The sequence below is a fragment of the Zonotrichia leucophrys genome, chromosome 5, assembly GCF_028769735.1.
Source record: "Zonotrichia leucophrys gambelii isolate GWCS_2022_RI chromosome 5, RI_Zleu_2.0, whole genome shotgun sequence".
Classification (NCBI taxonomy): Eukaryota; Metazoa; Chordata; class Aves; order Passeriformes; family Passerellidae; genus Zonotrichia; species Zonotrichia leucophrys.
In genome coordinates this window covers 5,553,293-5,578,886 of record NC_088175.1, presented here as the reverse complement: position 1 = coordinate 5,578,886, position 25,594 = coordinate 5,553,293, and the positions used below count along the sequence as shown (strand labels likewise).

Sequence of the window (25,594 nt, the reverse complement as noted above, 5' to 3'; positions counted from 1 at the left end):
TCCCCCAGTGAGCCATCCGGTACTTAGGGTGACAGAAGCAGAGTGCCAGCTCTGGGAGCACCAAGCAGCAGGGGGAGCAGGGTGAGGAGCTCCTGGGCTACAGAGTGCTGGCTGACAAGAACACTGCCAGAGCCTGGACCTGCTGCTAGGGCCATTTTTGGAAGAACTTCAGGGTTTTTTTTTTTTAAGTTTTTGGGAAGTTTTCCAGAGTTTCAAACCTTGGGTTTGCTTGGTGTCTGGTAAAAAGTCAGAGGTTTTCAAAATGTTCAGTCCTGTGTATCCTGCTCCTTGTTTGCTTTGATGTGACCAAGTCCTGGAATTGTCTAAGGAATGGGGAAATATCCAGTGATCAAAACAAGTGGTGAAATAGGTGATTTCCCCCAACCTTCCCCAAAGCCCCAGTTATTCTGTGAGTCAGTTGTGTGGTTCCTTCCTGCACGCCTGGATTGAGCCCTGGAGGCTGTTCCTGTCAAGTATTGTGTCTGGCTTGTTGTTTGGCCAAAACAGGTGAAAACCCAAGTATCTTCCCTACCCCCCTTGACAAACGTGGCACCTGGGGAAGCTGAGCCCACTCAGATCTCTCGCTCCTTCAAAAGGATTTTTGGCAGTGAACACTGGACCTCAGCACGTGCTCTGGTGTGTTCTGTAGGCTCACAGGAATGGAGAATGGCCCAAGCCAGGAAATGAATTCCCACAGGCTGGGCTGGCAAACACAGAAGAGACCTCAGGAACTGAATTCCACCCTGCAGGCTGCACCTTGGGTTAAGCAATGTTTGGGCACAGCTGGTTTGGTTGCAGCTGTGTTTTGACAGCATGGCTGTGAGTGGAGGTGGGAGCTGTCTGCAGACACTGCTGTGGACACTCGGCTGCTTTGTGCCAACGCAGAAGCTTTGCAGAGATTACTTGGATTTTCCCCAGCTGTGGCCCCTTTAGCAGGTGTCCCTGGGGTAGGTAGTGATGGCTGGTGAAAGACACTCAGTTTTCCGAGGATAAAAAGAAATTCCAGCCAAGCACAGGTTTGGAAGAAGTGGGCTGGTTCCAGTGTGCAGCTTGGCCTGGGCTCAGGGCTGAGGAGCAAACCTGGTTGCTCACAGCCCTAGTTGCTCACACCCCTACATCCACACAGATCTCACTCTGCAGCTGCTCCTTGTGGACACCCCTAATGGGAAGCTCTTGTTCTCCTGCTCCACGCTACCAGATAAGGAGTGAGTTGGGGGGTGGCTTCCAGGTAGCTCTGAGATCAAATGTGATCCCCTCCGGTGACTCCTCCTGCCTTGCTGCCCTGAGGGTAAGGGGACTGTGTGGCTGCTGGAGGCCTGTGAGCTGGGTGAGTTCCTCTTGCTGAATTGGTGTGGAGCTCCAAAGAGGGATTTAACTCCACAGACTGACTGTGTATTCAGCTTCAGCTCCTGACCAGCCCTGAAATGAGGCCGTGCCTCTCCCAGCAGCACACACAGCTCCTCTGCCACCGGAGATTGGCAGTATAGATGGTGCTGTTGCACTCAAGACTATCTTTTTCTTAAATGGAAGGAAATGTCACGTGGGGATTTTCTCTGGTTGATGCTAGGGGCTGCCTGCTTTAAGGGCAGCCATGAGATAGAAAACAGCTAGAGGGGCTGTCACCTGCCAGGCCATTTCTCCTCATTTATTTAAGCTTAGCTTCGTGTTCAAACCTTCAGCAGTGCTGCCCTGTGCCAAAGAGACTGGCAAACATTGTGTGCCTGGGTACAGCCAGCTCCCACAGGGGGAGGCTTCAGCACTGGGGGTTTGGAACCAGTTTTTGGCACACCTCTGCCTTCTCCCCTCTCTGTTTGAGGTCATGGCGTGTAATACAGTTACCACAGAGTAATTTTTCCATGCACTTAATGACTTTCTGGGGACGGTGCCATTGCTGCTTGGAGGGCTGCAGGAAGTGTGTGCTGTGGGGGGCAGTCATCCACCTTGGGGCCTGGTGCCCACAGCATCACTGCTTTGTGCTCAGCCCTGAGCTCTCTTTCCAGATGCAAAGTGCTGGGTCTGAGTGCTCATGCTGGGGAAAGTCCCTTGTGTTGCAGGATACAAATTTAAGCAGTGAGGAGCAGAGAGAGGCAGATGTACAACAAGGAAATGCTGGGAGGTCCTGGATGTCCAGAAGGGCTTTAGGAGATGGTTCTGCTGGCTCTCTAAGCAGAACAGTGTTTTTGGCTTTGATGCCCGTTTATAACTCAATGCTGGGAAGGTCAAGCATCCACTGAGTGCTGTTTCCCCTCTGTGCTGGTGATGATCTTGTCCCCCAGAGGAACTGTGGGCAGCCAGCACAGGGGAGCAGAAGGATGGGCAGGCAGCAAGGAGTGAAATGTGCTGCTCTCTGCATTAGGGCAGCTGCTTTAATTTTGGGGGACTGATTTCTCCTTCCTTTCAATTTGTTTCACTCCTCCTGTAACCACCTGACCCAAACCTTGCTCCTGTGCAACTTTCCATTGTGCTGTCTGGTCCTGAGCTCAGCAGCATCTTGGGACAGCAGCAACAACAAAATCTGGGATGGAGAGGAGCAAGCTGCAGCCCTGGGGAGATACCCACAGGGAGGGCTGGATTATTCTGACTGGGTTATTCAGCAATGCTGCAGTGAGCCTCTGGCCCAAGTAATAAGTTTTGCTGGAATTTCTGTCATTCCTCTACCCTGTCCTACTCTAATGCTGGAGAAGGGACTGTCCATCCTTGACCAGAGTTTCACAGGCAGATTGGGGATTTCTGACCTCTGCCTGCTTGCCAGATGAGTTCCAGCTCATTTAAAATCAAGTATCAGCTTTGGTGGCACAAGAAGCACTGAGAAGCAGCAGGTGCAGAGCACAGAAAGTAAAACAAAGGGTGTGGAGCACATCCCAGCACAGTGGGTTTCAGGGTCCCATGAGCAGTTTCTCCCACCCTGACTGTGCTGCTGGATGCTGAGGCCACAGACAAGCATGCATTTGCCCTCTGCTCACTGCAGTCCTTTCTCCAAACTCTAATTGCCAAGTATCCATGATTTATAATTTTTCCTCCCTCTATTAAAATACAGGACATCTCACTGCAGCCAGCTTTCACCCTGAGAGTCCCCTAGGAGAGATTTGTGAGTGGTAATTAGAGTGCAGGAGCCTTTAACCTCGAGGACATCTCTCAGCATTGAGCTCCCTGGGTAGAAAGTGCTGACTGTGTTTTGGCTGATGCCCAAGATTAGAGCTGCAGCTCTAAGGAGCTTTCTCTCCTGGCACCTCAGTCTGCCTGCCAATTTGGAAGCTAGGAAGCAGGGGGAGTATGAATGGTGGGATGGGGATGGTTTGCTTCCCACTCCTGCACTCCTAAATCCTTGCAGATGTCAGGAGATGGTCTGCACTCCTAAATCCTTGCTGATGTCAGGTGAGAGCTCCTTGTGGTCTGTGTCCCTTCCACTGGATGACCCTTCCAAGAATTTCTCCAGTCTCCTGCTGGCCTCGAGTGAAGCCCTGCATTCACCAATCTTCTGCCCTTGCCCTGCTGGTACCAGTGTCAGCTGAAGGGCAGCTAAGCCCCACAGCTCTCTCCTTGGCATCAGCCTCTGCCACCATCCATGCTCTCTCCCCACTCTTTTTCGCTCCGAACACATCCTGGGCCAGCATGCAGCACTGCTCCATGCTGTGGCAGAGGACAGGGATGATGCAGTTCCCTCTCCTAATGCATCCCCATGCACCGGTGCCGCTGCCAGCAGCCGCCGCAGGAGCAGCGTGGGGCTGTGCTGGCGCTGCCGGCTAATGATCAAATCAGCTGGTGGCCAAAGTACAATTACGAGTCGTGGCTGGGAGCTGCTCCCTTCCAAGCGAGCTAATTGAAAATACACGGAGGCCATTATTTGTAATTAGGAGGTAGCTGCTGTTCGGCAGGGATGTGCTCACCCCGACACCCTCCAGCTGGCCCTGGATGGATGGGGGGAGCGTGGGGCGAGGTCTGGTGAGCCAGCTGGAGAGCCCCACTCCTGCCTCTCCAGCTGCTTCCTCGGTGGCTCTCTTAGATTCCCAACGGGTTCCAAGGAAACAGGGAGACTGGGGACGGAACTGAGCTTCTGGGACAGAGCAAGGGTGGGGTTTGTGCTGGGGGAAGGCTGCCTCCCATTGTGATGAACTCCCTGCTCCCTGCAGCCTCCCCGGCTGAGCCCATCACGTGCCCGGGAAGGTGCAAGGTCCAGCGGGGCAGGGATCGCGGAGCCGAGGGCTGGCAGCCGGCTGCGGAATGAAGCGCCTGCTCTCCCTGCTGGGCATCCTGCAGCTCCTGGGTGAGTACGGCCAGGGCCCTGCCTTGGGGAGCAGGGGTGACCGCTGGGCGAGCTCCGCGTTTCGCGTGTGCTCCAGCAGCCCTGGAGCAGAGCTGCGGGCTCTGTCACTCCCAGTGTACCGGACTGGCAGACGGGAGAAGGCATTTCCAGCCGGACACGGGGAAGGCAGGCAGGCACCGAGGCTGGACAGCCGTGCGGAGCCTGCTGAGCCTCTCATTTGAAGTCAGCAGCGCTGCGCTGCAGGACACGCTCCCTGTTGAATATGCATGTAGCTTTGGTGTTCAAGGACTGCGCTTCCCGGGAGACAGGGCCGATTAAACAGCACACTGATACTTCCAGGGCTGGGGAAGGTGCAGGAATGCCGGGGGCAAAGGGATTAACCTGCGGCCGGGGGAGCCGTGCCCAGGGTGGGCCCGCTGTGAGCCCGCTCGGCCTACGGGCCCTGAGGCTTCGTGCCATGGGGCCGGCCGAGCCTTGCGGCTGCAGCTCCGGCCTCTCCATTCCCCACCTTCCCGGCGGCAGAGACACGAGGGAACCGCAGCAAGGACGGAACAACTTGCCATTGCTGTCTGGGGTCTTTTTTTCCTTCTTAAGCTCTTTTCTGCTCTGAGCTAGGAAGGTGTTTATGCCCACAACACTGCGAGCAGCAGCCTGGTTGCGGTTCTTACCGCCGGTAATGTTTTTTTCCCTCTCGGAGGGTTTTACAGAGTGCACGGGTGTGTTCGCCCTGCCTGAGGGCTCCCTCAGGCACCGCAGCCCGGCGTGAGGCAGGAGCCCCTCCGCGGTTGCACCTGGGCTCCAGGACTTTCATTCTGGTTAAAAATACATGGTTTCCTGTTCATCTGGAGACGGCTACTACAGCCAGCGGTCTCGGCAGAGCCCCTGGCAGAGTAAACAGCGCAAATTGCACCTCACGGTGATCCCTGTGTGCTGATAGAGCCTTTGCAGGCTCATCGCACCCATCGCTCGGAGGAGCCGGGCCCGGGCTCTGTGCAGCGCTGCAGTCACTGAGAGCCCCTCCCGCCCCGGGCTGGGCCCGCGTTCCCCCTGCAGGGCCCCAGCCCTTCCACCACGGGCTTTCTACATACTTTGTAATTTTGTGGGTCTTTCTCCTACAGAAAAGATGATCCATTAAAATTACAAAAGTAGGAGGGTTTTTGGTAATTTTCTCTTCTGTGTCTCATACTCGCTTGCCTGAAGCCATTTAATTCAGGCTGGTGGAGGTTCATTCATCTTCAGCTGAACATGCATCCCCCAGCCAAGCCTGGGCAATGTCAGGTCGGGAGGCTGCTCTGCTGTGCTGGTGCAAACAGAGAGGTCAGAGTGAAACCCCCTCTGCCATGTCCTGTCCCTGCCCAGCAGGCTCATCCCTGTGGGGCCCCAAGGGCAGAACTGCCACTGTCCCAGGAAACCCCAAGGGGAAGAACCCTGTTTCCCAACATGTTTATGTCTCAGGCTGAAGTACACCACTGAATCCTCCCTCTCCAGCTCCAAACACATGAAACCAGCCTGTACTTGTGCTACATGTCCCACAGCCAATGCCCTTTCTTCTCTTGCCCTGTCATAGTGGTATCACAGCTCTGCATGCCCACTCTGTACCTTCTGGAAAACAAAGGCTGAGCAATTTTTGCTTGTTTAATTAGTCTGAGTGACAACTAAATCCCCTGCAAGGATTGCTTAACTACCAGGTGTATGCTATTCTTACCTTTTGCCTGCAGGACACTTTCCTGCCTTCTGTCTGCTTGCTGAGCATTTGTCCCTTGCTTCTCTTCCTGTCTGAGTGGCTAAAACCATCACCCAGCCAAAAAAAAATCCCCTCTGTAGAGAAGGGCTGTGACTGCTCAGCCTGGACAATGCAGGAGCTGCTCTTGGGTAGAAAATCCCCAAATCTGACCTATAAATGCCAAGCCAACCTAAAGCACATCCCAGAGCAGGCTCCCAGTGCCTCTCATGGACTGGGTTAAACTGGTTTTTCTGTTCCCTCCCAGCTGCCACCGCTGCCGTGTACAAGCAGTGGATCCCCAACACCAATTTCGAAACCGCCTCCAACTGGGATAAAGGCAGAGTCCCCTGTGCCAGGGATGTGGTTCACTTTGAGAAGGACAAGGTATAGACATTTTAAATTTATTTTATTTTTGCTGTCACACAACACCGTCAGGCATTGGAAAAGCCCCTTTACCTGCCAGGGCAAAGCACACTTCACTCTTGCTTTTCTTGCAGGTTGTCTCAGTCTTCGTCGGGTCTCCCCACGCGCTGACAGACATGGTAAGGCATGGTGGGCAGAGGTGCACGAGGGTGGGTGAGGGCAGGGGCAGCCCTGGAGCTCTGCCTGGTGGCACATTCCCCTGTCCCCCTCTCCACAGAATGATAAAATGGTTTGGCTTGGAAGGGGCCTTGAAGGTGATCAGTCCCGACCCCCTGCCATGGACAGGGACACCTTCCAGCAGACCAGGTTGCTCAAAGTCCTGTCCAACCCAGCCCTGAACACTTACAGGGATGGGCATTCACAGCTTCTCTGGGCAACCTGTGCCAGTGTCTCATCACCCTCACAGTAAAGAATTTCTTCCTGATATCTAATGTCCTACTGTCCTCTGTCAGTTTAATGTCATTCCATGGACTTTGACACTTTCTTCCATGATCCAGCCAGACCAAGGATGCCTCAGCTGGGTAAAGTAACAGGAGTCCTACAGTAGCCTGGGTTTCTCTGTACCATGGAACCAAAAAGCTCATTTCTGCTTGTTTTGGTTGGTTGGTTTTGTTTTGTTGTTTATTTGTTTGCTTGTTGTTTGTTTGTTTTTATTTGGGGGAAATGAGAGAAAGTACAGCAAAATCCAATTTCATTTTAAAGAAATTGATTTTTTCTTCTCAAAGGAGGGATAAACCCCCTCCATGTGATGGAGAGCTTAGCAGTATTTGGCTGAGGAGCACCAACTCACAGCATTGTTGACAGAGCAGGCACTAGCCCTGGGCAGAAGCTAAGTGAAGCTGACATCAAAATATCTTGAAATGAAAACAAACTGTTCTGGGAAATCCCAAAATGTTGCTTGAGAAATTTTCTTTCAAGTGCCATTGGGTTTTGTATTTTTCTGTGGTATGATTAGTCTAGCTGTGGCAGCATGGGCACAACACCCTGCTGAAATGTGTGTGTTGGATGATACAAGATTGGAGGGGGATCAACTCAGAGGGGGTTTCTGAGCAACCTGGTTTTGTCCCACCTGAGGAACTTTGCCCCAGAGCAGGCTGACAGGCACCCATGGAAACATGGGCCCTCAATCTCTGTGGCTTGGAGGGTAAAATTTAACAGGGAGGAATTAAAGGGAAAAGCAAACTCATTGTCCCAGCCTGCCAGTGGGGGATGGGTCACCAGTGAGCCCTCTCCCAGTGCTGGGACAGGACGAGATGGGCTGGATCCTGTTTGGAAAACCTTCTCCTCCAGACCTGATGAGCTTGTGGATGAGATTCCTCTCTTGGTTTTAGGGCAGCTTTGCTCTTTTATTGGCCATTGAATTTGAAGAAGCCCTTGAAATTTATGTGGTGTAATTTGTTCAGGCTGTCTACGCCACTAATAGTTTTGATGCTTTGATAACGCCATGTGCCATGTTTAATCCCTCTACAAATATTTGGAAAAGATACTTTATTTATATGGCATTTTAAATATGAATTTTTGAAGGAAAGAATGTACTGGGGAAATACGTACAAATATAATGTAATAAATGATGTGGAATTTACCCAGAGAAGAAAAGAGCAAAATACCACTCCAGTAGATTTTATTTTACTTACAGATGAATGTATAATATTTCTAAAGTACTTTCATCAGAGGCCTGCAAAGTGCATAATTGCAGAGCAGCGTCAGTCATTACGGCTGAGCCTCCTGCAGCCAAGCTGGAGAGCAGAGCTGAGCAGCCTGGGGAGAGGGAGATCCACACAACCTTTGCACAGCACAAACCAACACCCATGGCCCTGCCCCCTGCTCGGGAGGATGGCTCCTGTTGCCACTGAGGGATGGCTCAGGGTGCCCCAGTGACCCCTGGCTCGTCCCTGTCAGAGGATCCAGAGTGCTGGCAGCAGCCCCTGGGGACCCTCGGTGCCTTGGGGTTTCTCTGGGCCCGTGCTGCTGGCAGGCAGCTGCACAGGCTCCAGGGTTACAGCGAATTTTGTGCAGATGGGGAGGGATCCATGAGGGAATGCAGCATCACATGGGCTGTGAGGGCACCATCCTCCTCCTGCACTGAATTGCACTGCAGGTGAGCAGCCAGCCCTGCCTGTAACCTGTACTGCAGCTCACACCTTCCTTCTGAGCATCACTGCCCCAGCCATTCCCTGTGAACTGTCCCAGCATGTCTCTTAGTGAAGTAGTTAATATTTCTTTGTAATTTCAGCTCAGGCACTTCCCTCCTGCTCACTGCCGTGCTCTGCTGTCACCAGGTGACACAGGGACTGCCAAGGTTAGGGATGAAAAAGGGATGAAACCCACCACCTGAGCCAGGCTGCCACTCATGCAAATGGCATGAAATTTGGCAACCAGCTGGTTAGAAAATGAATTGGTCATGAGGATTTTTGCAGGGAGGCTGGGCTGCACCTGTTCGGCTGCCAGCCACACGCGCTGGAGCATTAATCACTTAAATCAGCAAGAATACATTAAGCTTTAGAGTCACCATGGAGATGCTATACAGCCTTTGGCCAAAAAAAAAAAAAAAACCAAAAAAGGCATAATGTTGTTTGCTATAGTACCATAGAAGAAAATTCATGGCTGAGGAAGGATTAGGCTCTCAGTGACTTTCATGAAGATAATTGCCTGCTGTGGCACGTGTAGGGAGGGATGCTTGGTGCTGGTGGTGGAGGTACAGCATGAGATCTCCCATCCCAACTCCCCAGCTGACTTTAGTGCCAGGCAGTCCTCATGTGTCACCATTGCTCCTCTCCTGGACATTTGTGTGAAAGCTCACTTCTGTATGGTGAGCTCTCCAGCTCCCCTCCCCATCCATCCCATGTGGGCACCAGCCAGGTGCTGGGAGATGCTTTCTTGGGAGGGGGCTGTTGGGGCACAGAGCCTGCCTCCCTGCTCAGAGCTCACCCACTGAGCACCCAGCTCAGCAGTTATTTGAAGTTTCAGATGCATCCCTAATTCAGTCACACATTAAATCCAAATCCAGCTTAAAGCGTAAGTGGCTTTGATGCACAACCGTTGTGATTAGGCTGGATTTTCTATGGTGTTTAGCTGCCTAAAGATGCAGATCAGTATTTAGCCAGCTTTTGGAGGTGCCTGAGACTAAGTGTGCAGGAAAGATGGAAATGGAGGTGATGGTGCCTGGTATGGGTGCTCTAGGGCAAGGCAGAATTTGGCTTTGTTTGTTTCCTGATGGGGGAGAAAGACTCCTGAGAGGGAGAGGACCCTCTGGCTATGTCTGTGCTTCCAAAGGGAGCCAGGCCAGGGCATGGCTGTGGCAGTGAGCCTGGTGTTTGTCCCAGCCCTGGTGCAGTTTGTGCTTGAGCTGGGCAGCACTGACATGTGGGCCAGGGATGGATGCTGCTGCTTCTGTTTTTGGGGTGGCAGGAGTCGGGTTTATTCACATGGGCCGAGCAGCCTTGCTCGACCCCAGGGTCAGGACCCTGGCTGGGGTTCCTCAGCAGCCCTGGCATCACCTTTCCAGCTCTGCCCCATCCCTGAGCTCTGCTGTGGGGCAGCATCTGTCTGTATGAGGGCTGCAGGGCTGGGCAAGGGTTCGGAGTGGCACTGGGGTCTGACCAGGGACACCTCCCCCAGCCTTATATTTTTAGCTGCCTAATTGTGAGAGCAGAATGTACTTGGCTTTGCTGCAGGATGCTCCCGCTCGGTTCCTGGCAGAGATTGATCTCAAAATGCCAATTGCTCTCCAGGGGCACCGGCTCTAATGAATTGCCACAGTTCGTGCTAGTCCCAGGCACCGGTGCTCCCTCCCCCACCTCTTCCCAGACAGCAGGGTAATGAGACAACCAGAAAAGGGATTATTTTTCCTTCCCCTAAGATGAAGATAAAAAATTTCAGGGGACTGTGTGCCAGCACACAATTCCAAGATGGAATCCTGCAGTCTTTTCTGTGTCAGCGTTTGCAATGAAGGTGCATGCAGGAAAGGAGTTTGGTAAAGCAGCCATTTACACTCATCTCCCTGAGTCTATTTGCTCATTTCAGGCTGGTTTCCAGCAGGAGGAGTTACTAAAGTCTGATGAGCAGAGCAGCTTGCCAACATCCTGGGCTTGCAGCGGATGCTAGAGCCTGTCTGGCTGGGAAGCTGCTCCATGGACTATCTGCCATCCCTTCTCTGCTGGGCATGGCCTCTCTGCCCACACCTCAAGCCTCTTCCTGGCTTTCTCTGACCTTGTCTGTAGAGGAAAGTTCAGGAAAAGGAGCTTAATTAATCTGAAATAGATTTGTCAAATGGCTTTAAGCCTCTCTTGTGTCTCTGCATCCAGAGCTCAATGTCTTCAGCTACCCAAGGGTCTTCTCATGTCCCTGTGACACCTGATTTTTGTATGCTGTCAGGACCTGTTCAGCTAGAAGCCTGTACTGGCCATCTGCAATCAAGTTAATGGGCTTTTTGGGTCTATTGTTTGTTTTTTGTCTTCCCATGGCTTTCACTGGGGAGGTTTGGCAGGGGCTGTACCAGGCAGCACCCGTGTGGCATGGCCAGGAGCTGTGGCTTCTCTGTAGGGACTGGCAGGACCATGATGTGTTGGGAGCCTAATGTGTCAGGCCAGCCCTGTGCCAGGGGATGTGGTGGCAAGGCCAGGTTGGACAGGTGCTGTGGGGAGCTCGTGTGCTGAAACACACCGTGAAACGTGATGAGCACACCCAGCAGGGGAGCCGGCTCCGGCGTTAATGACAGCGCGGCTGTGCTGCTGCTGCTGGGCAGGGAGAGCAGCCAAGCACCTCGTTAGCTTGCAGGGGATGACACTGAAATGATGATATCCCCTGGCACGCCGTGCCTGTGCCTGTGCTCCTGCCTGCTCTGGGTCAGAAGCAGAGGGGTGAGCTATTGCTGGGGTCAGAGCCGGGCTGTGGGCATCCTCCACCACTGCTGGTGGGGCCCATGGACAGCAGCACCAGCCTCCCTGCCCCAGGCGTGCTGCACCAGCCTGCAGGAGCATGGGGATGCAGGCTGCAGTTCTGGCCTGGTTTCCTTGGAAAGGTAAAGCCCCATTCCTCATGGGACCATGTGCCTGGGCAGGGAGGTCTTTGGGCAGCAAGGTGCTACTCCAGCAGCAGGGATCCTCTCACTGAGGTCTTGGGGTGGCAGGAGGTCACCCTGCCTTGCTGGGGACCTGGCTGCTGTGGGATTGAGGGCTGTGGCAGGAGCAGGCTGGCTCTGGCAGCAAACTGGGGGTGTGGGGTGGCATGTGTGGCTGAGGGGAAGGACACTGTCCTGAGGGAGCCAGTGAAAGCTTCACCTGGACCAGAGGGTGAATGAATGAAGCCTCAGTAATGAACCCAAGAAATGCTGGGCTGCAAGCAAGCCCCTGGCAATGCTCCAGCGCTGTCTGAGGAATTCACCTGTGGGTGATCCTGGCCCTGTGCCGTTCTGGGGTGTCAGCCAGCAGCTGGATATCACCCAGGCACCAGCTGTACTGAGACCCCCAGCCCCAGCAGACACTGGGAAAATCCCTGCTGTTCCCACCTGGGGCAGAATGGGCAGGGCCCACCCGTCTGCTGCCCCGGCTGCCTGCTGCTGCCACTGCCCCAGCAGGGCTGTACTGGGAAAGATGAAATGGAAATTTCTCTTGTGCATTATTGCTTGTGGTGGGTTACAGCAGTCTGTGTTGGAGCCATAGCCCACCTGCATCCTATCCCAGTGATGTTTTCCAATGGAGAGACAGCAACACCAGGGCCAAAGCTGCTCCTGGGCTGGGTGCCAGGCAAGGGGATGTAGCTGGGGGCTGATGGCTGCTGACCTGCCGGCTGGTGCAGCTGTGGAGGCAGCACTGTGGAGCTCAGTGTGCCCAGGCAGTCTTAGTGTTGAGTGATGGGGATGGTGGCACCATCCCATCCAAGCAAGGAATTCAAATGCACTGATGTTGCAAATAAAAGCGAGGCTGGGGAAAGACCTGGCTACAGTCACCAGTGTTGTTCAGCCAGGTTAAAGCACAAGTGTGCATTATTCCTGGTCTGATGATGGTGACATGCCAGTCACAGTGCTCCTGTCAATCATCTCAGCCCAATGCTTGGGACTCAAGAATCTGCCAGAGGCTGGTTCCAGTCAGAGGCCACCTGATTGGAAAGCCATCTCTCAGAACTTTGCTATTTTTTATTTCACATTTTGGAGGCTAGTTTCTTTTTCCCTTATGCACTGGGGGAGCAGATTCCTTCTGGTAGTGCAATGCTGGGGCTGGTCCAAGAGCCACATAGGGTCTTTCCTCTTATTTTATTTTTTTTCCCCTGGCTTTGATAAGAAAAATGACTGTGTTTTGGTTGTCATTGCACTTGATAATGATAACTGAGGAGATAAGTGATTTACCTGTATCAGGGATGGAAAATGACTAATGGGACTCTAAACACTCACTATATTAATGGCCCTGGAGTACATGTTGGCAGGAGGAAGGGAAAGCAGATGAAACTTCCAGCTTTTGGCTTTGGTCCACTGGTACCTGTCATTGCTCGGTTCAAAATGTACTTGGAAAGTGGCCCAACCTCCATGCAATTTCCATACTAAATTCCCAAAGGTAGAAAACCACTGCCCAACCAGAGTCTCTATTTGTCCTCTGCAGCGAGCTGAGATGCTTAACTTATGTTAGGATAAAAGAAAGGGAAATTATTTACAAAGATCCACTGGGTGATGGAGACTCTCCTGAAACCTGATTTTCCCAGTGGTGAGAATCTCAGGCAGGGCTGGTGGTGGATGTGCAGCACAGTGGGCAGGGAGCCACAGCTGCAGGGCCCAGGCCCAGACATTCCTGTGACGAAGCAGAAGTGCAGAGCTCTTCCTGAGCTTGATGTCTGTGGAGATGGGGTGACTCTGTGCCCTGTCTTGCATCGTGTTGTGTTGCATTCTAATTCCAGGGCCGGTGCTCGCAGTGTTTGGGGAATCCCAAGGTGTGAAGGGACATGGTGTGTGCTCACTCTCATTTCCCTGCCACACTGACTCCCACATGAGCAGCTTCCTCTGGAAGGCCAGCCAGCCTGGGAGTTTGGCCTCAGCAGTGGAGGGGGATCTCCTGTGGTGGCTGGAGAAGCTGCATCTTGTCTAGAGAGCTCAGAGGCCAATGTCTCCAGAGCACAGGTGCTGCAGGCATGGGGCAGATTTGGCATCAGACATTTCTCACATTTCTCCCAGCTCTCCTCTTGAGTAGAACCGGTGCTGTGTCCTGCTGGCCCATCCAGACCTGCTTGCCCTCCCAGGCATGTGCAGGGTGCCCAGAGCTGACTGCTGTGAAGATCTGGTACCCTGTGCTGGTGAAAGGATCTGCTGCATCCCATCCAAAGGGCCAGGCTGGGCAGCTCAGATGGCCCCAGCAGCCAGCTGGCCCCCCTTCCTGCCTGGCCCTGCTGTGCATAGCTGGCTGCAGGGGCCAGGGGCTGCAATGGCTCAGCCAGCCTGGAAGAAGGGACTGGGCTGGCAGTGCTGCTGGCACTGGCCTGAGGATGGGTGGCAGCTGACTGCTCCTAATGTCCCATCACCCACTCCTGCCTGAGCTCACAGGAAAACAAGCCAGGGCACTTGAACTGAAGTACAGCATTTTGTGGTTGAAGTTGGTAGCATTGCCCTCACCCAGCTGAATGCAGGCCAAGTCCTGAGTCTCCAAACAGACTTGTTTTGATGGGTTTTTCATCTGCAGCTAAAGGACATTATGCCTTTTGTATCCTGGCAGACCTTTCAGCCTTTTTCAGTGCTTTGGTATTGGACAAATTTCCTTACTCAAAAGTAATAGAAATTCAGAGAACCTGATGGCAGGACACAAGCTGTGGTCTGATGGAGCAGTGTCCATAGGCACAGGCTTCTTCCTGGCTGGGGAGAGGAATGCACACCCTTGGGGCACATGTTGCCCCAGCCTCATTTACTCCCAGTGTCATCCCCTGTTGTCCAGCCCAATGTATGGCAGATGGTGCAGAGGAGCACTGTGAGACTTGTCTTGGTGACAGCCACCCTCTGCTCTCTATCCTGGCTTCTCAAGGTTCCTGAGCCAGGAGAGAGGCACCAGGGCAAGGCTTTCAAAGCACTGCACCAATAAGGCACTCAACTTCTTAACAGGTGCCCACCTAGAGTTTGGGGGTGATGAGCTTTTTGCCTTGTCCACCTCCCCCATCCCTTCCTCATGGTGGCCTCTGAGTGGGACTGAGCATCCTCAGGCAGGACTGGCCAGGGACAGAGAGCTGTCATGGCCACCATGCAGCAGTCAGTCATAACTCTTGCTTTCTCTAACCTACATACATATTTAAAGACCAGTTAAGTAGATGAAACCTTAAAATCCCATTTAACTTTTTCTGCCTGAGCACAGGACCCTGTATGTTGGCATAACTCAGTCCTGGAGGGCTTTCAGCTGCTGTTGGGAGTGATGCTAAAACACTGGATAGACCAAATTAGAGAAGGTTGCCTTGAGCATCACTGACTCTCAAATATTGGAAGAAACCATGACTTTCTCTCTACAATTTCTAAATGTAAAATAAGATGGGCTGGGCTGAATAACCTGTCTGCTGTGGATGAGTTGCCTGAGTCAGTCATTTGTCAGGGCCTGTCCCAGAGTTAGCAGTGCTGGCTGGTGACCCAGGTGGCCACAGTTTCTTGCTGGAAAGGTTCCCATGGCAGAGCTGTGCCTGTTGAGGTTTGTCAATGGGTGGGCCCTGCAGGCTGAAGCCAGGTCAGTGCTGTGACCCTGACTACAGCTGGTGATGTCCTGCCCAGCACGAAGAGAGTCTGGCTGTGGCAAGCTGCTCCCAATGCCACTGTGCATTTCCCTTAGCTTGTGCTCAGTGCAAATTCACTACCTGACACTGTACCAAGCATAGCCTGGGCCCCTGATTTATATTTTGTGGGGCAAGCACAGCCCATGGAGGGGGGAACCCATTAAGTGAGGGGGCCTCTGGCACTTGCAGAGTAGGGTTGGGTTTTTCTTGAGCTGCTGCGAGTGTGTACAAGAGGAGGAAGAAACTGTCAAAGAGCTTATTTTGCTTTATCCTGTTCTTGCTCCTCTGAATGCTTTTCTGTGTTATGGAGGATAATGTCACACTGCCTCTCCCCATTACAGGATGCTCATCCGTAAAACCAGGAGCTGATACTTTCCCAGGTACATGGGGCACGGTAAGGGTAACTCCTGATAACTGTGAAGTGCCTTGGAGACTGTAATAGGAAGCCTAACAATTAGGAGTGTTATTTGGTAACAAGCCTGGGTGGCTGGCAGCAGGACAGTAACACTCTGCATCCTTCATCTAGTACCTGCCCCTGAATGGAGAGTTCCTGCTGGCAGCTGGTGCAGCCTTCACAGCTTTCGATGGCAGCTGGGATCCAGGCTGTGACTCAGGTATTCTGTGCCCAAACCAGGCACCCATCAGGCAGTAATGAGTCGTGTAAATCCAGCCCAAATACCTCTACAAAGGTCCCACCTCAGGGCAAAGTGAATCACTCCTCTTCAATACTTACCTTTTCTTTGATGACCTCCCTCACATCAGATCTTTTTTTCCTCCTAGATCACCTGTCTTCTGAAAAGGTAATTATAGTAGGGAAGCCTTTGAAGTTGTAGCAGAGAGGCAAATATTGTTTGTATTTTCCCCTGCCTATTAAGCATGTAGCCACATCAAAGCCCTTATTTTCTCTGCCATGGTGTTTCTAAAGAAAACCAGTTAGGAGTTACACACTGGTGATCCAAACCATGGCCACCACAACAAACTGGCCTTTGGCCCCACACACACATCCTCCCCTCCCCCAGCCCATGGCTGAGACAGCAGCTTTGTGTCATAGCTGCCTGCTTTTATCTGAAAGCTGTTTTCTAGGGAGGTGTATTTTGGGTGCTTAAGAACTGCCCCATGCTTTCAGTGGCAAGTAACTTTTTAGTTCCTCTACAGGGAAGGAAGTATTCAAGCAGAGCATCTGTGCCTGCACTCTGAATGGAATAAAAAAAAGGGAAAAAAGAGAGAAAAAGTCTAAATTAGTCTCCCCAGAAGAAGGATTGTATCTTAAGACGTCTGGAACCACTCTGAAATCCTTTATCCCTATAATTTTATTTGTTTTGGGGCTCTTTGCCCCCCAGCAGCGATGCTCTAGCATCTGTGCTTGGCACTGGGCTTTTCCTGCTGACCATGCACTGCTCCCCTGAAATCAGCTGCCGTTTCTGGGACAGCTTTCACAAATGGACTTCTCTAAAGCATGATTTCAAATTGAATGCAAATAATTCAGTCACTAAATACCTGCATGCTGGCTGAATTGATAAAGGTTCAGCTGCCGGGAAGGGAGAGAAGGAATCAGGGCATTGCATGATAAGACTAACCAGCAGGGAGATGGTTAATGGTTAAATAATTGATAGTTAAATTGAGCACTGGCTTTGGGGTTACCTGCTGCAGGGAATAGTGCCTGTCACATTTCTGCAGACTGCCAGGCTGCTGGGAAACTGGGACATAAATTATCATACCCATTTTTATCAGATTTAGCTGTTACTCAGCATTCAGGCAGATGTTTTCCTCCTTAACATCCTCCTTAAGGATGAGCTTTAAAAAATGGGGGAAAAATATCCTGTGGGATCTGGGCCTGGAAGCCTGCAGGCAGATGTGGGATTTGGGCTGAGACCCCAGCCCTGAGTTCTGGGAAGCTTTGCCAAGCTCTGGGAAATGCCTGCAGTGAGTGCCCATGAGGGGGATGCCAGGGCCAGCCCTTGGCTCCCTGCCCGCAGGGTGAGATCCTTCACTTCAGGTGAAGGTTTTACCAGCCCAGATGCATCTGCTGGGGCTTTGGATTTGGGCTGGGGTCATGCTCAGCCTTTTCTGTCCCTTTTCCAGGTGGAACAGTGAGGTTTGCTGATGCTGAGCAGCGCTCGTGGTTCGACCCCACGCTGTGGCGGGATGTCCTCCCCAGCGGCGAGCTCAGGCCCGGCGGGCCCATCTTCTCGGTGCATGAGGAGCGCGTCCCGTGCCGCCACGACGATGTTATCTTCCAGCCTGAAACCTCCTTCCGGGTAAACACCGACTCAGCGCAGCCCGTGATTCAGCTCCGCAGCATCTCTGTCATGGGCCAGGTGAGGCGGGGAGGAAGAGAAGCTGGCTTGGCACCTTCTCAGCACGGCCCCGAGAGGGGGAGCAGCGCTGCACGGGGAGATGGGCACACCCGCGGGGCTGCAGCTCCATGAGCTGCTGCTGCTGCTGTGGATGGCCTCCATGGCTTTTTGCATCAACCACTTTGTTATCGGCTCCCTCCCCGCAGTGTGGGAGTGTGGCTGTCTCGCTATGAATGTTTAAAAAAGGGCCAATATGCACGGGTCAAACCATCAGCAAATGGCAGCTTCTGCGGCTCCCAGGAGTCGCTCCCTTCCCAGGCACGTGTCTGCAGCCGTGCTGCTCAGGAACCCTCTGGGGACACCTCCCTCCTGCCCCCGACCTTAACATGGCCTGTGGCCCAGTGATCGTGTCCCAGCTTTGCTTCAGCACTGCTCTTTAATTGATTGGAGGGATAATTATAGAAGCGCTGGCAGGCTGCTGTGCCTCAGCCCGGGAATCAGGCTCCCCACGAGCCCTGTCCCTCCTGGTCGGAGGAGCAGAAGATCACAGGCGCTGCAGCAGTAAACACAGGCTCCTTCCAGGAGTGGGAGATGCGGCAGGCGTTTCATAAGTTATTTATTATTTCTGCTGCTGTGCTGGCTGGGATCTGCCATTTCAGGGCCAGGCATTAGGTAGCTGCTTTTTTGAGTAATAGACTCAGTCAGTGCCCAGGCGGGTGCGGGCGAGTCTGAACAAGGCAGCGCCCCAGCGGAACTCACCCCAGGCCCACAGAGCCCCAGGGATGCAGAGGTGGATGCTCTTGGGTGCTCAGAGTGATGCTGGTCCTGCTGATGCTTCAGACTACCCCACAGCATGTCATCCCACCCAGGGACCACTGCTGGCTGTCCCTCAGGGCTGGGGCTGCTGCTGAGCAATGAGATGGAAGGAGAAGGTGCTTTCTATGATCATAGCATATTTCCTGAGAACTGACCTTATGAGCTTCTCTATCCCTTTGTAGCCAGCCTACTCTGTGCTCTGTGATGACTATTTTCACCCCAGGGCCTGAGCAATCTACCTGTTGTGCCAGAGCATGGAGACACTTCCTGTGGAAGAGAGTGGGTGAGAGAATCACCGGTGACTTGGCAGGATGAGGCTGGTTAGTCCAGCTCAGCCTTTGCTAATGCCAAGCCCATAGAAATTCTTCCCCAGATAGAAGGAAAACAGCTCAGACCCAGCCCCCTTCCTCCCAGTAGTGAAAAGCTGGTAACTTGAATTCTCTGAGCCAGCAGAAAGGTGGAAAGCAAAAAAAGAGAAGGCCCAGCCATCTCAGTGTCATTGTTTTTGGTTTGAGAGAGTTTTTCTGTTGGTCCAGGGGAAAAGATGGAATGGGTGCATTGGCAGAGTTTTCGTGCTGCATCACTGCCTGCACTGGGGCTTCCCAGTGGTGGCCATCAGATGTGACACCAGGTGTCCCAGCAGCAGGGCTGGGTGCCTGGGGCCAGCACTGGGACCTGTCCTGGCATACTCACCTGCTTTGCTGCTCTTCCCTGCACAGGAGCTGAACACCCCATCATCCTGGGCTGGGTACCTGGGGGGCCCCTCTGCCCCGCTGCAGTTTCATGGCAATGGCACTCTCCAGGTGACAGGCACTGGCTGTCCTGATAAGTCTGGCTGTGCCTGTGGGAATGCCCTGGTGAGTCTTCCCTTTCCCATTTTGGGGGTTCCCATGCAGTTTGTGGGGCCAGGACTGACGGTGCCCTGCTCTCCTTTAGGATGGCCCCCGCATCTGCGCAGCCCTGCTCAGGGCACCAGGGAGGCCGTGCCCAGAGCCAGCGTGCCAGAGCCCTCTGCAGCCCCTTGGCCACTGCTGTGGGGTCTGTGGTGAGTGGGGAACACGACCCTATTCCTCCTCCCTGCCATGCCAGCTGCCCCAGCCTGCTTCCCCTGGCTCCATGGGGGAAAGTTGGGTGCAGGGGGTGCTTGCTGCTGGTTGTAAGCTGGAGTTTTGCTGTATGACTGCTGCCAAGGGTCCCATCTGTGGGTCCCATGTGCAGATCCCATTGTGCCACCTTCTAGCACATCTTTCTGAAGAGATCCTGGCTTTTGGGAGCTTGTTCTCAGTCGCAGCCCTTTGTCCCTGCTTCTGGTTTATCCTGTCAGGATGTCACAGCTCGTCAAGCTAATAGGGCTCTGCTGAGTTTATGCAGCTGAAAACACACAGAGGAAATGCAGCCTTTTCCACTGTAATGTCAGCTCCCCAACAGCCAGCTTGTTTAATTTTATTTAAAATAAAAGCATGCAGATTGACAGCATTCTCTCTGCAATGGGTGCTCCTCTAGTAATCTGCATGAAATGTTGCTAGGGGCAATTTTTCATGCACAACTGTACCTGGGTACTTGGCATCCAATATTTGGTATGTCATACCAAATTCATTAAAATGGCACCATATGTTTCTCCGTGTGCTCCTAAAAACATAGTTCCTTACAGTCTTTAGGACAATTTAAAATTTCAGCAAATACTTAATTGCATTTTTTCCCAGGAAAATATTTATACCCATGACTGCAGTGCAGTGGTGTGGAGAGCACAGGTTTTCCCTCCTCTCAGCCTCACCTTCCCCCCCCAAGCCAGGGTAGTGCTGCCTCATGCCCCAAAACCAGGGGCATGAGGAGCTTCCCAGAGGGATAAGTATGAGAAAACTTTCCAGGGAAAGCTTCTCTCCAGAATATGCTGGAAAGTCAAAAGCCTTTCATCAAACCCAGCTGACAAAAAGACCAGCAGGGGAGGTTTGTCCCTCAGCCTAGCCAGATCAGTTGCACAGGGTACCAGAGGGTCCCCAGTGCCCATCGTGGCAGTCAGAGCTGTGCTGCTGTGGCTGCTCTCTGCCCACCCGTGGTGAGTTTGATGTCTGCCTGTCTGTCTGTTTTCTGGCTGCAGGGGCCACCATTAACCTGGAGTTCACTCCCGATTTTGACCTGCAGAAGTACCAGGACAAATTGGTCCAAGAGTTGCTGAGCCAGGTACTGAGCCTGTCAGATTGGGAGGGGCTAATGAAACCACGAGCCACTGGCCACATCTGCTGGTGACGTGATGGCTGTGGGACTGTCTGGGGCATGTGGTCCCAGTGTGCAGTGCCAGGGGTGCAGCTCACTCCCCACCACCCTGCGGGGCCCACGCTCCCTGTGTGACCTCTTGGATGTGCCTGCTGTGGGAGCTGGCTCCTTGCTCCCCACCACAGCCCCACCAGCTGCCGAGCTCAGGGCGGGAAGAGCTGCTGGCTTGCAGTGGGGAAGGATGCAGGGGGCTTGCTGCTCTGGAAAACAGAGCAGAGCAGGGAGCTCAGCACACACAGCTGGGATGGGCAAACCTGCAGCAGGGCATTCCCTGGCACTGGCCAACTCTCAGATGCTCTACAAAGCATCACTTCATGCTGCTGCTTGTCAGACACAACATGACATCCCTCCTCTTTGCCAGGGGCCGCTGGGGGAGGAGGTGTGCACTGTGCTGCACTGGGAGGTTCGATACCAGGGTATTGCTCTATTGATCCTGAGCTGAAAGCTGTCTGCCTGCCCTCCTTACAGCCACACACCTTCATACAGCTTTTAATGGGTGTGATACATGAAATTGCTTTCTCAGCATGCTCTCCTCCATGGGGGCTCATTGTGTGCTGGGTGCTGGTCACAGCCTGGGAGAGAGGGGATGCACAGGCCTCTCCTTTGGGAAATGGCACTGCCGTGACAGGGATGGTGGCTCCGTGGTGGGGCTCACAGGAGGGTTCAGGTGGGCCTTGCAGCTGCACCCATCGTGGCTGTCTGGAGATGTGCCTGATGTGTGCCTGTCCTCTCCCTGGCTTTACTGTCTCCTTGTGTTTTGGGCAGCCCAGATACGCCGGTGTGCAGCTGGCCATGTCCAAGGTGCACAGAGCACAGACCTTCCTGGGCCTCGTGTCCCGCGGTGCCGCTCCTCTCATCCAGATCGTGCTGATTGATGACAGAGCGGGAGCGCAGGCGGGCACCGCTGCCGAGCAGCTGGCAGCAGACATCATGCAGGACATAGCACAGCACGGTAACCCCCTGTCCTCCTCAGCAGGTCCCCTGCAGGGGCACCCAGACCCACTGCTGGCCAGAGCTTTGCATTCCCTGCCAGCAGCCCTCATGGCCAGTGGGGGCTGAATGTCTCTAAGGAGGGAGATTCGGCAGCATCTCTCCACAGCCTGTCTCCACAACTGACCCTCTCTGCAGTAAACCAGTTTTTTATATATAAATACTTAGATGAATATAGGTATTTAAGTGGAATTTACCATATTCAGTATCTGTCCATTGCCTCTTGCCCTGCCACTGGGACCTGCTGAGAAGAGCCTGGCTCACCACAGCTCCAGCTGTGCTCACCAGGGCAGGGCAGAGTGGAAGGGTCACCTCCCTTGCCCTGCTGGCAATTCTCCTCCTGCAGCCTGGGATCATGGTGTGCTTCCATGCCACGTCTGACCATGACCAGCTGGGTGCCTGCCAGGGCCCCCAGATTCCCTGTCTGCAGAGCTGCTCTGCAGCCAGAATGCTGCTTGTGGAGACAGGGAGGTAGACAGGAGACAGGTTGAGGTAGAAGACCTGGAGATCTTTGGACGCCACTTCTGCAGATGGCGTGAAGGCTGACAGATGCTGATGGGTGCACAGGTCACAGCCAGGGGACCTGGTGGTCATTGTGTGGGTGGCAGACCCAGAGGGGCTTGTCCCCATTGAGTCCATCCACCTGTGAATCCCATCCCTGTTCCCAGGGAAGGACGATCAGCCAGGCAGGCAGGACCTGACCCAGCTGAAGGCTCCCTCTGCCATGGGTGTGGGGATGTGTTGCCCTGTACAATCCTCATCCCTGTTTCTTCCCAGGTGAAGCTCTCGGCATTTCAAGTGGCAAGATGGAAGTGGCCACTGGCAGCACTGCTACTGGGCAGGTGGGGAGCCCCCCAGTGAGCAGGATCGCAGCAGGGACGGTCATGGGGCTGCTCTTCAGTCTCCTGTTCCTTGGAGGGATTCTCTTTCTCTACAGAAAGGGAAAGCTGAGGTAAGGATGGGGCTTCTGCCAGCAGCAGATATTCAGGCTGCCTCTGTCTGGGAGCAGCTGCCAGCCCAGGCTGTCCTTCCAGCCTGGCACACAGGGCACACGGTGCTGCCCAGAGCTCCCATGGAGAGGGACATGGCCTGGCACCCTGCCACCTCCCATTACTGTTCCCACAACCACAACATGGTTTGGGTTGGAAGGACTCAAGGATCATCCACTTCCAACCCCCTGCCATAGCCAGCGACACCTTCCACCAGACCAGGTTTCTGAGAGCCCCCGCCAGCCTGGCCTTGAACACTTCCAGGGATGGAGCATCCACAGCTCTCTGGGCAGTCTGTGCCAGGGCCTCACTGCCCTCACAGTAAAGAGTTTGTTCCCAGTACCTAATCTAAACCTGCCCTGTGTCAGTTTAAAACCTGTCCTGGCTCCTCATGGTTTTCTGGAGGTGAGGTGGCTGAAAGGCACTTCTGTACTCTTGGGCTGTTGCTTCATTCTCCTCCATGACCAGGAGGAGCTGCCTCGTGGCAGGGTGCAGAGTGCTTGGGTGGGAGCAGGGCTGCTGCAGCTCGGCTGGAGCTCTGCACAGCCTTGTCATGGTGCCTGGTGACACCTCCTGAGCTCTGCACAGCCTAGTCATGGTGCCTGGTGACACCTCCTGTTCCTTGGCACCATTCGTTTGCAGCCCTGCTGGGGAGGGGAGGACTGAACCTGCCATCAGCTCGATAGAAATGCATCAAAATAATGCAAAACACTTGTCCCACAGCTTCATAGCCATTCCAAGAGCAAGTGCAGCTTCTGGTGCATTGCTTGTTCACACAGCATGGAGTACAGAGTGCAGGTCCCAGGGCAGGGCTGGAGGGTGCACCTGACTGCACCACAGCTGGGAGCTCATCAGAAATACCCCTTCTCCATCACCATTTTCCCTCACAGCTTGGATATGGGGCCTGTCTGTGATTCCCAGCAGTGCCCACAGCAAGTGCTTGAGGCACCCACCTCTGCTCCTCCCACATGCACCCACCTTCTCATGGAGGGTTTTGCAGGGTACCCAGCTGTGGGCAAGTGGGGTTGACTTTGCGCACTTGATAACCAGGGGCCAGGAATTGCTTAAATTTGCATGTGCAAAGTGCACCTGTGTCTGCCAGGGGGTGCTGAGCTCCCTTGTGCTGGGGCTGCTGTGTCACAGGCTCACAAGTCAGGTTGTTTGTTCCGTCCTGCCTCCTCCACTGGGATTTTGTCACTCTGCAGCGGTGGCCCTGGCCAGGAACACTTGCCCTGCTGCTTGACACGTGCTGACAGGATATTTCCTAGCAGTAAACCCATGCCTTCATTTAATTTCTAAATAAAACTCCCAGACCCATAATTGCTACTTGATGATTTATCTTTCACTGATGCTTCTTTGGATGCTGGACAGGCCTTTGAACCAGCTCTGTCAGCAGCAGGAGGGAATTTTATGTAGGAGACAGAACTGAACACGAGCCCAGGGCCTGTCCCACTGGAGCTGCAGGTCCCCCTTGTTTCCACCAAAAGGGGCCTGGCAGAGCCTCTCTCAGAGCTCCTGAGGTGATGTGCCTGGACCTGCTGCTGAGCCCACCTGCAGCAGCTGCCCAGTGCAGGGGAGTGCTCAGTGACTGGGACCCTTAGGATAAAAGTAATGAAGAAAATAATACAAGTAGTGATGGTGATAAAGATGAAAACATGATAATGTGATAAAAGCAATGATAAAAGTAATGATAAAAATAATTAATACTTGTTGAGATTACAGTGGGAACAGGTTTCAGCTCTGTGGCAATTCATTTAGGCCACAGGGAAGGAATGATTGCTCCAGAGTGAAGCCTGTGCTAGAGTTGTCTGCCTCTGCAAACTCCTCCCTCCAGAATGCAGGTCCCAGATCTCCAAGCTGAATGATTTCTGCTGGATACATCTGCTTTTCCCTGGGAAGGGTTACAAATACCCCATTTCAATAACAGCCTGACGTTTTGCCCATGTAGAATTTGCCATCCACCTCTTGGGGAGGCTGGGTTTCAGCTGGGGGAGCTGCAGGGCTGTGGGTGCTGATGCCCAGCTGCAGGGGTGTGGGTGCTGATGCCCAGCTGCAGGGGTGGAGGGGTGTGGGTGCTGATGCCCAGCTCTGCCCAGGTTGCCTGCCCTGCGCCCGCAGCACCCCTGGGAGAGGATGGAGGAGCCGGCGCCCCCTGCACCAGCCAGCGACAAAGGCTTTGACAACCCCGTGTTCAGCGTGGTGAGTCACCCTGCTGCGGTGCCTGGGGCATGGGCAGGAGCTGCTGGCTGCTGTGACACTCCTGAAACCCTCCTGGGGTTCCCTGAGAGCGGCCCTGCCTTCCCCGGGCCAGGAGGGGTTTGTGGGACATCCCTGTTCTCCCTGAGGCCACCGGCCTCTTGGCTGCTGCAGGGACTCAGCCCTGGGTGGGTTTTGCCCAAGGGTTTTGTTCCCCCCATCAGTTGTTTTTCCTCCCTTGCTGTTGCAGGAGCCTCCAGATGTTGACCTTGCAGAAGTGGCATCCAAAGATCTCCAGGTTTTCTACCTCAACCCTCTGTACAGTGCAAGCGAGACAGAGACCTGATGGTGTGGACTCACGCTGGGGGCAAACCCCACTCCCCTGGGGATATCACCACCTCTCCAGCCCTCACAGCCCCTCACATCACTCCTGGTGGGATTCAAGCCAGAAGCAGATCCCACCTGAATAAAAGTGTCTCTGCAGTGAAGGAAACCATAGCAAGCCTTCACTGCTGGGACTCAGTCACATGGACATGGCCTCCCTGGTGTTACTTCTGGGTTGTAAACTGTATTTTGCAGGTGTCAGTTCTTTTTAGATAGTTCAGCATTGAGATTTGGGTGTCAGATGGTATCCAGAGAAGCTGGGGTCTAGCTCAGCACCCCTTGCTTTAGCCAGCACTGTGCTGGATTTGCCCCAGGGCACACAACAGGTTGAAGGAAGCATCCATGGATGCATGACAGAAATTCAGAATATTAATTTTGGAATATGACCCAGAGCCTTCAGGGCCTGGAAGGTTGTTTTGCTTTCCAGCAGCATGTTCAGTGCTGGGGATCTCTGCTCAGGGTCCCCATTCCTCCTCTCACTCCTGTCCACTGGGTGCTGGTGAGATGCAGT

General features: G+C 53.6%; 1 protein-coding gene across 1 annotated transcript; it reads left to right on the top strand.

Annotated features, from left to right (window-relative positions):
* Positions 1-1,258: 1,258 nt before the first annotated feature.
* Positions 1,259-25,594, top strand: AMN (amnion associated transmembrane protein). Its single transcript, XM_064714062.1, has 13 exons — positions 1,259-1,327; positions 4,131-4,264; positions 6,253-6,371; positions 6,485-6,529; positions 15,664-15,751; positions 17,220-17,455; positions 18,970-19,107; positions 19,187-19,295; positions 20,349-20,431; positions 21,290-21,476; positions 22,292-22,466; positions 24,600-24,702; positions 24,950-25,594. The coding sequence occupies exons 2-13, from the start codon at positions 4,222-4,224 to the stop codon at positions 25,043-25,045; spliced, it is 1,422 nt and encodes a 473-aa protein (XP_064570132.1). The 5' UTR covers positions 1,259-1,327; positions 4,131-4,221; the 3' UTR covers positions 25,046-25,594.

Coding starts and splice junctions, on each gene's coding strand:
- AMN (XM_064714062.1), top strand. CDS start 4,222: ATGAAGCGCCTGCTCTCCCTGCTGGGCATCCTGCAGCTCCTGG. Junction 17,456..18,969: donor GCATCTCTGTCATGGGCCAG/GTGAGGCGGGGA, acceptor TTCCCTGCACAG/GAGCTGAACACCCCATCATC. Junction 19,108..19,186: donor GTGCCTGTGGGAATGCCCTG/GTGAGTCTTCCC, acceptor GCTCTCCTTTAG/GATGGCCCCCGCATCTGCGC.